This window comes from Diabrotica undecimpunctata, chromosome 6 (genome assembly GCF_040954645.1).
Source record: "Diabrotica undecimpunctata isolate CICGRU chromosome 6, icDiaUnde3, whole genome shotgun sequence".
In the NCBI taxonomy this organism is placed as follows: Eukaryota; Metazoa; Arthropoda; class Insecta; order Coleoptera; family Chrysomelidae; genus Diabrotica; species Diabrotica undecimpunctata.
In genome coordinates this window covers 45,358,238-45,376,461 of record NC_092808.1, presented here as the reverse complement: position 1 = coordinate 45,376,461, position 18,224 = coordinate 45,358,238, and the positions used below count along the sequence as shown (strand labels likewise).

The 18,224-nt window shown below is 33.7% G+C and overlaps 1 protein-coding gene across 1 annotated transcript; it reads left to right on the top strand.

Annotated features, from left to right (window-relative positions):
• Positions 1-5,063: 5,063 nt before the first annotated feature.
• Positions 5,064-5,441, top strand: LOC140444325 (uncharacterized). Its single transcript, XM_072536074.1, has one exon. It carries the CDS (start codon positions 5,064-5,066, stop codon positions 5,439-5,441), a length of 378 nt encoding a protein of 125 aa, XP_072392175.1.
• Positions 5,442-18,224: the final 12,783 nt, after the last annotated feature.

Sequence of the window (18,224 nt, the reverse complement as noted above, 5' to 3'; positions counted from 1 at the left end):
TTCACAGAAATGAGTCAGAGATATTTACTTTCACTGAACATTAAAAAGGATGATGTGGTCATTAAGAAGGATGATGCGCATACCTTGGGTGGATAGAGTTCGAAATGATGACGTCCTTAAGAGAGCCGGTGTGGAAAGAGAACTCTTTAAATTAATTAAAAAACGCAGGATTGGTTACGTTGGACACATATTGAGAGGAGCAAAATATGAAATACCATAGTTAATCCTACAAGAGAAGATCGAAGGTAGGAGAGGAGCCGGCCGCAAACAATTATCCTGGTTAAGAAATATTAAAGAATGGACAGGAATACACAATACAGGCGAGCTGTGTCACGCCGCCAAGAACAGAATTCTAGTAATGAGATAGTCGCCTACGCACTTTGGTGTATGGCATGTTAAGAAGAAGAAGAACATTAAGAAAACAAAATGTATGATGATATCTAAGAAGGAACAGCAAATGTGAAGTAGTGTAATGGTCAAAAATAAAAAGAGTAAAAACATACACCTACCATGGTATAAACATCAATAAAAGTTGGGTCCATGGACCAAATGCCATGATTTATCAGTACCCACAAAAATCAGGTTACTACGATATTATATCTTTCCTATATTGTTGCACGGAGTTGAGTCGTGGACTCTCACAGACTCTACCTGCAGGAAAATTAAGGCTTTAGAAATGTGGCTTTATCGTCGAATCCTAAAGATATTCTATACAGAGCACGTTACTACCCAGGACGTTTTATTAAGAATGCAAAAAGGAAAAGATTTGTTAACCACAACAAAAACAGCCAAAATCGAATACCTCGGTCATACCATGAGGAACAGCGAAATATATGATTTGCTGCAATTAATTCTACAATGAAAAGTAAAAGGAAAACGGGACCAGGAAGGGGAAGGATTTCCTGACTAAAAAATCTACATACGTGGTTCAACACAACAACCACAAAACTTTTCAGAGCAGCAGTTTGCAAAATACAGATTGCCAAAATACAAAAAGATCTATATTAATAGTAGTGTAAAAGTTGGGATATTATTTACGCCTAAATTATGGTAAATAATTATTATACATCTATTTTATAGATGTATAGTATAGTGTAAAGTTCTCCGACGTTTTTCAATTTCGAATGTCCACCTCGATCCGTCATTCGATAAGTACTACCGCAGGTATTTTTCTCTTTCTATCTATATAAGGATTTTTACAGCTGTCGCCGCTTTCCTTCTTTCAGCCAACGTCTCCAGTCCTTTCTGTTCTGCCATTCTCCATCTCTGAGGTCTCGTATTTCCATGGCCTCGTCCACTTCTTCCCTCCATGATCTTCGGGCTCTACCTATTTTCCTCCTTTCTATTGGGCTCCAATCCGAAATCTTTGCTATCTACCTTGTACGATCTGTTCTTCTCACACGCCCATACCAAATTAAACGTTTTTCTTCGATGTAGGTATTTTTCTCTCTTCTCATTATTATTCTCAAGAAAAACAACTTTTTTTTCCCAAACTTAAAAATATACTTTTAGTTTATAGTCTCCAAGTTGCACTTGTTGCACTTGTACTTACGTGTTGTGAAGTAATAGTTATACCCAGTGCAGTACAAGATCCCACTGCAGTATCACTACATTCATAACGTAGTTCATGAAACTCACATCTTTACATACATTTAATATTAGGGAAATACATTGGTAATAGTTTGCACGTCCAACAGCGGCCGAAAATATTTTTATTTTAATTATTAGTTTGTGACAAATATTTTATTTCGTTCATTTATTTTTGAAAAATTTCAAAAAAAAAATGTTTGAGCAGGTATTTTGGGAAACCACATAGTTGGGCCTGTTTTTCTCAATACTAACTTAACCGGTAAAGTGTATCTGGGGATGTTACAAAATGCAATTGAACCGTTAATACTTGAAATTCTGGATGATAATCCAGATGAATTCGGCAACGAAAATAAAGTTTCAATTGTTCATTATAGTGCAGTAAGACGTTACCTAGATGAGAAATATCGTGGTAGATAGATTGGATAACGAGGTACGATAGAATTACCAGCTTGGTCACCGGACCTCACACCATTGGATTTTTTTCTGTGGAGATACATGAAATCCAAAGTTTACGCTACAGCACTCGACAATATTGACATTTTGAAACAACGAATTGTTGAAGAATGTAGGGCAATTTCCCACGACACATTTGAACGAGTGCTGCAAGAGCTCTTGCTCTTGCAGCACCTAAGAAATAGGATGCATTACTGTCAGGAAGTAGATGGAGCACATCTTGAACACTTACTATAACAACTGGTTGTTAAATATTTATTAATTAAATGAGAAGCTACAATTTGAGTATTATTTTAATTTATTCATCAAAATGAGCTTAAACTTAAGAGCAAAAACAAAATTTTTATGACTGACTAGGACTAGGAATTTTCAATAGGTTTCGAACGAGGTATCACTTGGTATAAAGTCCCATTTAAAATTATTGGTCACAGTGGCGCTGTAACGTCATCTGTCACAATTACGTCACCTGTTATGAGTAGTTGAGAAACCTACATCTGTTTATTACCTCCCTTCAAATTTCACTATTATAACAATAACCGTTCAAAAGATACGAGGGGGGGAACGGACTTTTGACTAGCACTGTATATCCATACACGCATGCTTTGAAAACTCACACGCAACTGACACTTTAATCTAGTAGCGTTGCGCACTAGCTGTCTGTTATTTTATCTTTGATACCTCGCGTTTTTAACAGCTGACAACCCTAATTTATGACCATTTTTTTCAGGAAAACTTACATCGTCATATTAAAAAAATTAGCTTTAAGTTTATATAAAAAAATAAATAAGCGAAATAAAAATTTTTTCAAAAATTAATTATTATTAATTGAATTAAAAATATTTGCTGTCGCTTTTTGACTGGCAACCTATTATCAATGTATTCCCCTTATTTAAGATGCATGTAAAAACGTGAGTTTGATTAACTACGTTATGAACGTAGTGATCCTGCAGTGGGATCTTAGGCTATTAAGGTTGGAATAGTAAACCGCATCAAATCAATTGAAATTTGGAGTCTACAGAGACATGGATAAAGTGCCATGGATCTTACATGAAGGAACGTTAAGAACTTCAGGCTGCGAACATTAATTACTCAATATCGTTAGGGAAAGAAAAATTTCCTACCTGGACATATCGTTAAGAAAACCAAGTGCTATTTATAATGCCAAATTCTTTTTTTTTGAGAACGGTACATGCGTGCCAAGGCCCAGGAAAAAAAACAATTTTCCTGGCTCAGAAACATATCAAATATGTTGCCAACTTATTTCGAAGAGCTGAAAATGACACTCTACAAATAATTTGAAGAACATAGACAATCGCCAAAGTGCCGCTAAACACAAGGCCCAAGAAGAAGAAGAAAAATTATAATTATACCATTCACATATAACTGAAGAAGTAAAAGGAATCTATAAACTTCAGTCGTTTAAAATACAGGTTTAATATCTCACTTTCTTGTTACTCTAGACCATAAGTTCTGATAATTTTACATTCATTTATCGTGATTTCAACATATCTGTGTTCAATTTTTTTTGATTGGATCTTTAACCTTTGGTTAATAAATACAGTTTTTCAGTAAATTGTTTTAAAACCTTTTAACCAAGAATCTACTGGAACAAATAGTAAACACAAAAAAAATTGACAAAAATTATTTCCGTTATTACAAAAACTTTTATTATATTCAGAAATATTTGTGAGACTTATAAAACCATAAAATTAAAAAGATAAGAAACTCATCTTGTTTTCTTTAAGATTTCATCTACATTAATTTTGTTTCTCTAATAATCGTCTTCCTCTAATCTCTAAAGTTTTACTAAAATTTCATAAACAGGGGAAATTTACTTTTTCATCTTATTATATTTCAGAATAAACTACTATAACAATTCCTTAGAAATATTTAATGGAGTGTGCAGTTTTATTAGTTTCCTTCAGCTTAATGCTCAGTACAAGCTTCGTTCATTTATCTAGCTTCCGGCTAATAATTCAAAATCTACAAAACTCAAAACTAGATTCGGAACGTAAGGGCTGTGGAAAATTTGTTTGAATTTTGTAGTTATAATTATTAGTAAACTTTATGGATAATAGTAGAAGGGCTATAAGGAACTTATCTCATGTAATGACGAATATTGTTTTTAATAAAAAAATAGGCAATGATTGACAATAACAATAATTATAATAATTCTTAATTAAAACACGACAAATAGACAGTGACAGAATTGTATATTTTGTGGTTAGTAATAGTATGATTTCCAGGTTGGGCAGAGATAACCAGACATGTGAGCTTCCATGTCGCATAGGACCAGCTTGGGCAGCGTTTGGTAAATTAATTTTTGACCAATTTGTGTTACCTGTACTCACTTATGGAGCGGAAACATTAACACTCTTAAAAGAGGTTGTGAATAAGATTCGCGTGACTCAGGTGGCTGTGGAGCGCTAGATGCTGCGAAGATGCTCTGAGAGACAGATGCTCTATAGCAGCGGTGCTCAAAGAGTCGATCGCGATCGACCGGTCGATCGCCAAAGTTTTTGAAGTCGATCGCGATGACTGTCCTTGCTCACCACACGTGAATGATCGAAATAATTATGATCTCTTCACCCGAAAGTTGCGATAATGCCGATTCGGCATGATATCAGCATTCACAGATAAATTATAAAATGGGAGTGTGCTGTATTGGCATTGTATTGCTGTTAGTCAAGCATTAATCATTCATTACTAAGCTATTACTAGTAAAAGTTTTAGTAATATATTATTTACATTAATATTTGAAACTCGATATGAGTGCCGCGAAAAAGAGTAAAACGTATCATTTTAATAATGCGTGAAAAGAAGAATTCCTGTTTACTATGGTGAAAGATAAGTGTGTTAATCTTGTTTGTCGGTCTTCTGTTGCTCTGTCTAAATGCGGAAATTTAGAACGGCATTATAAAACTTTGCATTAAAACTATGAAAATGATTTTCCGCAAAAGAGTTTGTTTTAAAAACGGAAAGTGCAAGACTTGAAAAGTAGTTTGAAGACGGAACAATCAATGTTCACTAGGCCTGTTAAACAATCAGTAGCTGCAACAATTGCGTCGTTCAAAATTTCTTATATATTGACACAACATAAAAAACCATTTGAAGGTGGAGCGGCAGTGAAGGAAGCATTCATTGAGGCTACGAATTTATTATTTGAGGACTTCAAAAATAAAACAGATGTTATGTCTGCCATCAAAGAAGTCCAGTTATCACATCCAACGGTTACTAGACATATCGAAATCATGGGCAAGGAATTGGAAAGCCAAGTTAAAAGTGATAATATGAAGTGTATGTACTCTGCTTTGCAATTTGACAAGTCAACCGATATGACTGATACCGCCCAGTTGTGTATTTTCATTCGGATGGTGTTTTCTGACACGTTGGCTTAAGAAGAATTGTTAACAATACTGCGTCTAAAAGAAAAAAGCGAATACCAATTTACAAACTCATGTGTATTACAACAGATGGTGCACCATCCATGCCTGGCGTTAACAATGGATTAGTTGCATTATTTCGAGCTAATGATGACTTTCCATCGTTTTTTCATTTCATTGCATGATTCACCAGCAAGTTTTGTATTCAAAAATTTTAAATATGGACGACATCGTGAAGATAACAAAAATTGCGAATTCAATTAGAGCGCAAAGCTTGCAATGATGCCTTTTTAAAGCGCAATTGAAAGCTAGCGACTCTCTGGAACACACTGATTTACTTCTGCATACAGATGTGAGGTGGATGAGCCGTAAAAAATTTTTAGATAGGTTCCAGCAGCTATTTCCCAAAATAATTTCTTTTTAAGAAGAACGAGGAGACGACACTCATCTACTTCAAAACGAAAAATGGCTCCGTGATCTGGTTTTCCTAACAGATTTAACACATCATTTGAACCTCCTAATAATTAATTAATTAATTAATGATGATATGCAGTGCCATGCATTAACATCCAAATAAAAGTAATATGAAAAACATGACTTTAATTACAACTCTTTGTAGTTACAACTTTTATCAACTAGAAAAAAATGTGCAAAAAAAAGTTTTTTATTTTCAAAATTGTTTTTTTTTACAATGCTTTGTTTTTAAACCAGGAGGAGTAAACTAAAGAGACAGATTCATACCCAAGAAAGTCACTAGAAAAGTTACCACATACATCTTCTTTTTTGGTTGATCATATCGGTTTTCGACGGTAATCCAAAAATATTATATTATACTAATACGTCGCTAAAGAGTTCTAAAAATAACTGTTTGTTATATAAAGGTAGACTAAAAATCTAAAAATTATAAGAATAACGTAGAAAACACAAAAAATCGCCGATATAACTTTATTAACCTATGAAATACCATTAGTGTCCAAATTTCATAACAGTGAAGTAAACTTGCCTGAGATTGGACCAATTACAAACAAACATTGCAGCGCGGTAAATTTGAATTACTCCTGGTTTAAAAACAGGGTATAGCAGTCGATCTCCGTACGCTTGCAGTTTATGTGGTAGATCCCATGAAGTAAAAGTCTGAGCACCACTGCTCTAGTGTTAAAATTAATGAAAAAATATAAATATCATCCGATACGCAGGAGAGTTTTATTGAACGATAACTGAAATATATTGCAATATATTTTGTAATTTCATTACCATCATTGTGGGACGAAAGATGGAAACAATTTGAAAATAATCTCAATTTGTTAGTGTTGATGCATTCAGTAATCGATTATTTGGACTTTAAAAGTATATAAAAGAGTTTAAGATAAAAAATAATAAAAAATATAAATGTAGCCGTAATCTTAAAGATCAGAATCTCTGTTATGGTGGGATCAGAATACAATAAAGAATATCCTGATAGGACTTTATGCTTCTGATTTTTATCAAAATATCGTCCTAAATTAATTCAATTAGAGCGTTTTATGAAATGTTTTAAATAAAGCTATAAATATTACTATTTTTTTATTAACACCTGTATGGTGTTTGCATACTGCTATCTGGTCACAAATGACCAATTATCAGTTATTTTCTTACTTGAATAATTATTATTGTCTGATACGTTTTAATTGATTACATGATTTAATAATTTAACATAATTTAATTTAAGAACTTCATTATGGTTTTATAACATTACTGGAAAAAGAATGGTTGTACATAATATTAGATTTTGTGTATATATTGACAAATTTAGAAAAATTTATTGTTCTTCAGAAACGGGTTAACAAACCAGTTTGTTTAACATTTTTATGAAATCTGTTACAAGTTAGTCACACCACACGGTTCCCAGTAAAACTTGAACTGAATTCTTTTAAAGGGCTGTTTCCTGCACCACCTACCCTTGTTTTACGTGCTATTAAATGAAATTTATAACCTCAGCTTTTATTAAAACTCATATTTTACTGTCGGATTTCTCTGTGTATTTTCCTAACGGAATATAAAACCTATCTACCATTATGTCAAACAAGGGAATGACCTGCCACAGATGTTTATTTCTTTGAGTGTCAAATCGGGAGATTTAGTTTTTATGGACTAGTAAGGATTACGACCTTTGTTGAATGAATGAGCAAGATTATAGTGCGTCACAGCAGATGGAAATGAAATGTATCACAAAATATAATTTGCAGATTCTAAATGAACTAAAGTGTTGTAGGTTTAGTATTCATTAGTTGGTAAATAAAATATTTTTTATCTTTATTTATTGTTTTACGTACTGGATTTGTATAAATGTGGTAATAAAGTTTATACTCGATGTATGTGTTGCAAAACTCTATTTAACCCCAAGCTACCGACAAAATAAACAAAAGTCACTGATATTCGAGTCTGCACATGACTGTTGCGTAACAACAATATTTAATATTTTTATTTAATTTTGTATCGTATGGTTATATCACACAATTCTTTTGTATCATCTAATAATCTGTACGGCGCCGATAGCTTGCATTCAAATAACTTTCTAGACAGAAGCTTCTAAAATCGTCAAAGAATTATAACAATGAAGGGATTAATGATTTCCAAATTATGGGATTGACTCGTTCGAAAATTCCCAAAATTAACGAAAGTTGAAAAATACCCTTCTTACCAATGAAAGGAAAGTCGAAGTTATTTTAAATGTAAACATATCCTTTAGATACGTAGAGGGGGTCAGGGGAAGATTTCTGAATGTTAAGAAACGATTACGAGCCGAGTGATTGAAATCAGTTTTGCATCAGATCAAATCCAGCATTGGATGAGCTCTAGGCTCCTGTCCGCGCTAGCCGCATCTCAGAAGGAATAACACAGTCAGGATATTAATAAGTTACTCAGTTCGTGTCAATATTGTCTCACCGACAAGTTATCCAGTTCTTGTACATAAATTCAAACTAAGTTTCATAAATCAGCTATCGTAAGCAAGTTATCGGCATCCAAAATACGTTGTTGTAATTGTTTTAATAGACTTATTAAAACGTTCTTTTCGAAACTTTCATTTGTCCCAGTTTTCTGGGTGGTCCTTCAAAGAAGTATACAAAGTGAAATTATTTCCCTAAGGACAAATCTTGTTCCCCAAGGGAAAAAACCAGAGACCTATGACTGGTGCGCGAAACAAAGGAATCAGGACAAGGTGGAAGGACAAACACACCTGCATCTTCGCTCAATGACGAACACCTTGTTATTGGCCACAAGTTATCAAACCATCTTTGTCATGTGGCTTGGGCTAGCAGGAACGAACTTTGCTTTTCCGCTCCGTCACATGACGAGTCCCAGTAGTTCTCCTCCTCCTCCTAAGTGCCTTCTTTGTTAAGGTTGGCGATCAATATGGCAAATTTGTCTCTGTTCTGGGCTTGATGAATTAATTTATTTCCTCTTGTGTGGGTCCAATCTCTGATGTTTCGTAGCCAAGATTTTTTCTTTCGTCCTATGCCCCTTTTACCTTCAATCTTGCCTTCTAATATTACCTAAAGCTGCTCAAATTCCCTATGGCGCATTATGTGTCCTAGACATGACGTCTTTCTAATTTTGATAATATTGACCAGATGAGGACATGTGTTCATTGCTCTCATTACTTCTTCATTCGTAGTTCTGCTGGTCCAGCTTATTCTTAGCATTCGGCGGTACATCCACATTTCAAATGAATTTAATTTATTGACGTCATACTGTTTTAATGTCCAGGTCTCACAGCCATATAGTAATAGAGACCACACATAACACCTTAGTTCTCAATCTTATTGAGACTGGTAGCTTGGGATTACATAGCATTTTACGCATATTCATGAATCCATATCTTGCTATTTCAATGCGTCTTCTAATTTCTTTTGAGTGGTCTAGTTAACTATTTAGTTCTCTGCCCAGGTATATGAAGCTTTGGGAACTCTGAAGGGTGATACCATTTATTTGTATGTTAGGTGTAACTTCATGGAGGTTTTTGTGGAATACCACAATTTTGGTTTTGGAAAAGTTAATGTCCAAGCCCAGCCTGTGACTTTCTTCTGATAATATGTTTATCAATATTTTTAGTTGGTCTTCTGTTTCTGCTAATACTACGGTGTCATCGGCATATCTTGTATTGTTAATGATGATTCCATTGGCTCTGGCACCATCAGGGCGATCTTCAAGAGAAGCTCTAATTATATGTTCGGCATATACATTCAATAATAGGGAAGATAAAATGCACCCTTGACGCACTCCTCTTTCTATGTTGATGTACTTGGTGTTTCCGTTCTCTGTTCGAACGCATCCTGTGTGGTTCCAGTATGTATTACTTATGATAGCTATGTCGTGTCCATCCAACCCTACTTCTTTTAGCACCTCAATCAATTTTCCGTGTTTGATGTGGTCGAAGGCCTTTTTATAATCGACAAAGCACATATTATACAGACGTTTTAAAACCTCAAGATACCTTTCTGCCATCAGTGTCAATCCAATAATTGCTTCTCTAGTGCCTGTACCCTTTCTAAAACCATATTGAAAATACTCAGGTATTCTTCACACTTATTGTGAATTCGGTTATAAATTATTCGCATAAAAATCTTAGCGGCATGACTCATTAGGGATACAGTTCGATGGTCTTCACATTTCCTTGCTTTTTGTTTTTTAGGAAGAGCTATATATGTGGATGATAGCCAGTCATGCGTTATTATGCCATGTTCATATATAATGTTGCAGAGCTATGTTAATTTCCTGACAGCATTATCACTTAGTTGTTTAAAATTTTCGGCTGTTATTAGGTCTTCGACGGGTGCCGTTTGGTTCTTTGCGTCTTTTATTGCATGCAAAACTTCTTTGGTGAGAGTATTTATTTTTCATCTGTATCTATTTGTGGGGCTCTTCTGTTCTCTGATCATCAAACAAATCTTTAAGATATTTCTTTCTGTTTTTCAGGGTCTAATTCCATTTGGTTTTTCTTGTTTGTTCCAATCACTAAGTGTGTGGGTTTCCATATTCCAGCTACTTCTTTAACCTTTCTGTGTAGTTCTCTATATTTATGCTTCATTTGCAAATCTTCTACCTCTTTACATTTTTCTTTCGTCCACTTTTCATCCCAGTAGTTAGTTCAGCAAAACTGTTGGTTTGTTGATTTAGTAATCGCTTGGTCGTGTGTTAATATAATGCAAGCATTTTTTCAGAACTTACTTATAGTCAACACAAAAGTTTTGCATACTTTAAAATCATTTCTGTAAGTATAATAAAGCATTTATAAGAGTAAATTTCGAAAATGCATATTTTGTTATTTTAGTTGAAAAAAGTAGAATAATTACATTTATTAAAAATCTCTGACAAAGTCTGCGGATGAAAACGGACAACTTTTAGCACTAAATCCTCCTAAGAAAAGAGTTGAAAAATCATATAGATATACAAATGTGAATTACAAGATAATCATCATACTTTAGCGTTAACGGACATTTGACAAAGAGTTGTAGATAAAGTTGGAGTTTCTTCGAAAAGTGTTTCCAATGTCACTAAAGAATAAAAAAGTACCCACATATTATCTGCAACAAAAACAAAAAAAATTGTTCAAAATCAATAGATGCTGTAGATGACTTAAATAAGGCAGCTATAAGAAGAAAGGAGGTTCATCATTATTTTTTCGTAATATAACTCCAAGAATTAACAAAGTCCTAATAATGATAATGACTTACCAAATTTTAAGAAAACCACGTTTTACAAACATAAGACAATATGCAGCTGAAAATGGATATGCTGACCATAAAAAGTTTTGGTGGATGCTTCTGTGTTGGATGTTTTCTAGCCCGTTGGCATTCCATAGAGCTATTTTAAGCTACATAATTGTTTTGTTAGTTTGGTCGCGACAGCGGTAAGAAGATTTAGTATTATTCCCATCTGAATGGCCATTGGGATTTTGTTTGCTTCGGTGATAAATTTTATTTTTTTGTTTGAGTGGCTCTGAGACATTTTTAAGGTGAGAGACGAAATATAGACTTAAGTCTTGAATGTCATACAGTATACAGGATAACCAAGCATTATGGAATAGGGTGCTATATATTTGAGAAGCAGATCACCTCTAATTCTTACTAATGGCATTCTCACAGCTCGATGATATATTAGCGAAGTACTTCAAATGGTTTTACATCCCTTTCTACAAATCATTCCAAGTCGTGTACTTCATACAAGAATCTGGTATAGAGATTTTGAAGCAGCCATCAATATTAACTGACTTGTCACCCATTTAACATGTGTGGAATATAGTTTGTCAAAACCTAAATCAATTTCAACGTTCTCCAAAAAACTTAGGAGACCTATAACGTGTCATAAGAAGAATCTGGATGAGTATTCTGCAATATCAATAACAATAATCAATTCGGTTAACGCCCCATTGAGTAACTGAGTGTGTAGAAAGTTAAGTAGGAACCACTCATTATTAATTATTGATGAAAATAACGTTGCAAATTTGTTTATATTATTATCAAATAATAAGAACATTATAATGTATACTGCCATAAATAAATTAAAAAAAAATATTTGTCCTTCTAGGTGTTGCATTTTCTTTTGACCATCAGTATAATTTACCCTCACAAAGTATGCATTTTACATGAGCTGTCCTTTCTTTGTGTGAACATAGCTCAGTTAAATAATCTTTTGTGCATTTAGTGCATCTTGGTCTATTGTAGCAGTATTTCTTTGTATGCGCATAACAATGGCATTTTGTACACTGTACTATTTCTTTTTTATGGTTTCGGGGATCAATATTTGTACAGTTTGTCAGTTGGACAGTTATACAGTAGGTATTCTAAATTGTTTATGACATTATCATTATTAGCTGGTTTTATGTGAATGTAAAACTAGGCAAGAGCCCTTTGGTTTTAAAGTGTTTTAGGTGCCACGTCTTCTTAACATGATGACCAATTTTTTTAATGACATTTTTTAATTCACTTATTCGGACTAAATAGTAAATGTTTTGAACAAAAACTTTTGTTCTTATTTTAATTGGTAGGTGTGGAATTCGGTTTTCTTATCACATAAAGCTGGTGTCATCTCTTTGTAATTATCTGCTGTTTTGGTTAAGATCTTAACCTGATGGAAGATGATTATTTTGATTTTATAATCATTTTTCACTATCTGATTTAACAAGTGAGTAAGGGGTGATATATACTTGACACCGCTAATACAAATTGGAGGTGGTTTATTACGTTTTTTATTTTTTTCTCATCCGTATTTTTAAACTTAAATGTAAAGTGTCATAGGTTAAAGCCACGCTTCTGATGTGTAAGTAATTTGAGTTAATGCAAAAATATATTTTACATTTAATTTAAAAATCAGATTAAGCTTGAAATAAAGATGTAACTTATTCTCTCTTAACTACATAACATTGAAAATAATAGCATTCAATTCCAAATAATGTCTTTCTCCTACTATTATTACACCTAGGGCCGGTTTCACCAACGACAAATAGCAGTCTATTCAATGAATAAAGTTATTCGACCAATAAAACTGACATATCTGCGTTTCACCAACATCAAATAAGACTTATTCTATGAATAAACTCCAAATAAGTTATTGGTCCAATATCGGCAATAATAAATATTTATTCTTCGAATAAGTTGACAGCTAACCTCACTTTAAATATCAATAATAAAGAAAATTTATTAGTTTAACTTGAAATTATTAACAATGTATTGTAGGTAAACGTAATTATATCACACAATTTGAATTTTGTATACATATATATTTATTTTAGATTATTATCTTCATCATCATCATCCTCTGATGACGGAAATGAGCAGCGAAGGAGAAGACCACTTTTGCAGGCGCAAAGAAGAAACCGTTTTGTTGAATTTGATGATGTGGACTTTAAAACTAGGTTTTGATTATCAAAGTTCTCCATTTCTTTCTCTAAATAATTTTTGCTCCTCTTGCGTTTTTTGTCCATTTTCACAAGTTTCAGATTCACAATAATTTACAACCACAACAAACAGATTTTTTTTATATAAATTATGTATTGACATTGACAATTATTATTATTTTGACAAATTAATCAACCAAGTGGAGGCCAAGAGAGGTGTCAACGAGTACAGTTTGTGGAAAATCATTACACTTTGAACTTATTCGACGAATAACTAACTGTGGATTACAAATAGTTATTGAAACGGAATAAAATTTATTCTACTAATAAATTTTATTCGACGATTAACTATTCAGTGATTTATTTGTTGTTGGTGAAACCGGCTCCTAATGAAATGAAACCTTGCTTGAAAGTAAAAAAAGACAAACAAAACAAAAATAATAAACAAAAATTGTAAATAGAACTGGGAAACATTTTGTTGCAATTTTATGTACAAAACAAGTTTTAAGATGTCTTTATTTCTTTATTTTTGCCTCCGTAGGCAGAGCAGTAATTTGGTTTAGTTTTATTACAAAAGTAAATAAAGTTAAGCTATTAATTCTTTAAGAATCATGCATTGTCCTTTCCTATATGGCATTTAGTAATCCACCCCTTTACAGACGTCCCTTAAGACCTTTATGTATTCGTAAAGAACGCATTAACCTTACCAATTCCGCCCAATTGTTATAGGAGACATAAATCCGGCGTTCTTTTGTTTTGGACTGAAATCTCGTGACTTATTGCCCTTTCTGGCCCAACGGACCCTGCGAAATAAATAAAAATGCAGGCTTGCCCTTATTTCGGGTCTCTTCGTGCCTGTGTAAGTGGAAGTCATTCATAGCGCACTAGATTTAGGGATTATATCGCACCGAACATGCGAGAACTCGTTCAGAGATTAGTTGAGGTCGTGAAGGTGTCAATAGACGGCATTTGTTTTCGATGTTCCATCGCACTTTGCTTCGTTTCTTTCACCGGCCGAAATTGATGGTATTGCATTGCTTAGACTTGTTTTCTGCACGAATTTATTTCTTTCGCCGATTTATACGAATAAATCGGTTGAGATCTTTATTTGGTGTAGAGATTTTCTCATACGTTGCTATTAATTTTACGAAATAAGATATCTATAAATACTGAATTTTGGAATATTCTTTTATCAGTGTAAAATATATGAATACTTGTAATGCTAATGTAAACATATTTCATAATATTAAATGTCAGCTGATATGTCAAGAATAAATATCTATCAATAATTCCAATAACATCTCAATATTTATTTTGTATTTATTTATATTATGTACATATTTATAATGTATACTTCTTCTTCTTGATGTGCCTATCCGTTACGAATATTGGCGATCATCATGGCAATCTTTATCTTATCTGCAGCAGCGCGGAAAAGCTGCACAGATGTTGTATTGAACCAGATTCTAAGGTTTTATTTTTCCTTGCAGGATGGCTTGAAGGAGAGCATATCTGGATTCATTTCGCATAATATGTCCGAAGAATTGTAACTTTCGAGATTTGATGGTGGTCATTACCTCTCGGTTCTTATTCATTCTTCTGAGGACCTCCTCATTTGTGACTCGGTCAGTCCACGAAATCTAAAGTATTCTCCGATATAGCCACATCTCAAATGCTTCCAGTTTTCTGCATATATCTTCGTTCGAAGTCCACGATTCAACACCATAAAAAAGCACAAAGAAGACGTAGCATCGCAGCATTCTTACTTTTGTATCAAGAGAGAGGTTGTGACTCTTGAAGAACGCCCCCATCCGATTGAAGGTACCCGATCTAGCTTTTCCGATGCGTGCTCTAATCTCCTGGTTGTTGGTCCAATCTTCATTTATTATGGTGCCGAGGTAGTTGTAGTGTGTCACTCGTTCTACAGGGGATTGGTTGACGTAGAGTTTACTTTCTGTTATCCTTTTCTTGCTTATTATCATAAGCTTTGTCTTCTTTATGTTTATATTGAGTCCATATTGTTGACTGTAATACGTGATTTTGTTCATAAGAACTTGTAGGTCTTCTAAGTTGTCCGCAAATACTATGGTGTCATCTGCATATCTGATGTTGTTTAGTCTGTAACCATTTAGTAGAATACCTTTTGCAATTTCGCGCAAAAGCTTCGATAAATATTCTTTCAGAGTACAGATTGAAGATTAAAGGAGACAAAATACAGCCTTGCCTCACTCCATGCATGATTTTTACATAGTCAGTATGTTCACCTTTAACTCTGAGATTTAGTGTCTGATTCCAGTAAAAATTTCTAATTGTTTTCAGATCTTGGTTGTTAATTTCTGCTTCTTTTAGTATTTGCTTCATTTTGGCGTGCTGTACTCGATCAAACGCGTTCTCGTAATCAACCAGACATGCATATACGTCGCAGTTGACGTCTGTGCATCTCTGGAGTAAGACTTGTACTGAGAACAAACCCTCTCTAATACCAACAGTATTTGTGGACCAGAACTGGTTAGGGGAAATTTGACTTTCCATGTTCTTATTTTACCTTGGGGGTAAAATAAGAAAGTGGAACGAATATCTAGAAACACTATTTAAAGACCAAAGAGATAACACATTTGAGCTAGAGGAAGAGGTAAATGATGGACCAAGAAGATTATTATTTCGCAATAACACAGCTAAAGGATAGCAAAGCAGCAGGCCCTGATAATGTACAAGCAGAATTACTCAAACTAATGGACAACGAATCAATAGCAATAATCACAAATATATTCAACAGCATATACAACTCTAGAGAAATACCAACAGAATGGCTGAAATCTGAGTTTATTGCACTTCTAAAAAAAAAACATAAGTTAAAAAATGCGAAGATTACCATACTATAAACCTCCTGAGTCATTTCCTAAAATTGTTCCCAAAGATAATGCATAAGAGAATCTACAAGCTGGGTGAAAGTCAAATAATATCGGTTCTAAAGATGGGTTTTTTTGCCAAAAAATGGATTGCTTTTGTTCGAGTCTAAGAAAAAGGGTGCCTGCCACAAAGATCTGAATTTCGATCTTTTCGAAGAGTGTTTACAAAGAATTTTGCCAACTTTACCTAAAAATGCAGTTATTGTTTTAGATAATGCATCATACCCCCGTAGGAAATATAAAAAATTGCCAACTATTGCCATGCGGAAGGCTGATATTCAAACTTGGTTACGACAAAAAAATATTCCATACATTGATGATATGGTCAAAGCAGAATGAATTGTTAAAAATGATGAAAAATCATCCTACAGCACAAAAATATGTGGTAGACGAAATGATTAAATTTACAGGTTAGGTTACAGGTGTAGGTGTGTCCTGAGGTTGCCACCATACTATTGTGAGTTTAACCCCAACAAATTAATGGAAACCATGATTCCTCATCGGAAGACACTCATAGTAATTAAATTACGATACTAGTTCAATTACGATTAGGAATTTTGTTCTCAGAACCAAAGCACTTCTCCAAGGAGGTTTCTCTTACTCTAGGCCTCATAAATGGTATTATATGCCATTTTTTATTTGTATTTTATGTTAATGATATACCTATGAACATTATAAAAAAAACAGGGACAACATTAATTTGGTAAACTTTGCTGATGAAAGAATATGGACCATGCTAGACTTATATAAATCACCCTGCACATTTAAATTAATGTTTAAAAAGTGCAGATTAACATTTAAAAATTGACGGATCTTAGTGGTTTCCAGACTGTGTACGAAGTAAGCATAAGATTTGGGATATTGTATAACTCCTCTTTAATAGAACGAGTCGCTCAAACAACTGGTTTTTCAGAGAATACGATAAAAAGAAGAATTAAGAAACGTGAAAACAAACCATTAGCTTTAAAATTTGGTTGCTACGGAACTTACATGGAAAAAACATACTACAAATTAGAAAAACATGTCAAAATCGAATCAATCTAATGAAAACTTTCTCTAATAAAAACTATAGAGCGGCATATAACTGCTTAATCCTTATGTATAGAACTCTAATAAGATCTAAAATAGATTACAGTTTCATAGTACCTATTCGCGTTCTCAAACGACTATAGCTGGCAGCACTTGCTTTGAAAGATGGCGGACGAAATATTGATATCGTTTGATGACATTGTAAATTTTTACTCATCTTCCAATAACTTTTCTTCTTATCGCTCATTTTTAAAATCTGATGAAATTTATACCAGTTTAAACTCTAATGTACTCAAATTTTTGACATTTATCTCTACTTTATTAGTTATTCATATTGCCAGCAGTTGGTAGCACGGTCGTTTGAGAACGCGAATATGCATCTGTCAAAGAATCCTTATTACATCACACTGACGTTATTCAAACTACGGCATTACTAGGGTGTATTGGTGTACGGCTTTCCGGACCAACCCAATAACAAATTTGCAAGCAGAAACTAAAGAGCCACAACTTAATTATAGAAGGATGCTCTTAACTCTCACATATGCATTTGCCGCTAATTTTAATCCCAACAATCCAACTAGAAATAACATACATAAATTTTAAAAATTTACATACAGAAATTATAAACAAAATATTGCTGAGGCCGGTCATCAAATATGGAGCAGAAACATGGACTCTAACGCAGAAAGATGAAAGACTTTTGGGAATATTTGAGCGTAAAATACTCCGCAAAATATTTGGAGCTATAAACGACCAAGGGCAGTGGCGCAGAAGATATAATTTTGAATTATATCAGCTCTTTGATGAGCCAGATGTCATAACGTTCAATAAAACACAGCGACTTAGATGGGCTGGATACATAATACGAATGCCAGAAAATAATATTGCTAAAAAGATAACCACAGGAACACCTGTAGGAAGAAGAAGCAAAGGCCGACCGCGAATTAGGTGGTTAGATGGAGTTGAAACCGACTTACGGATATT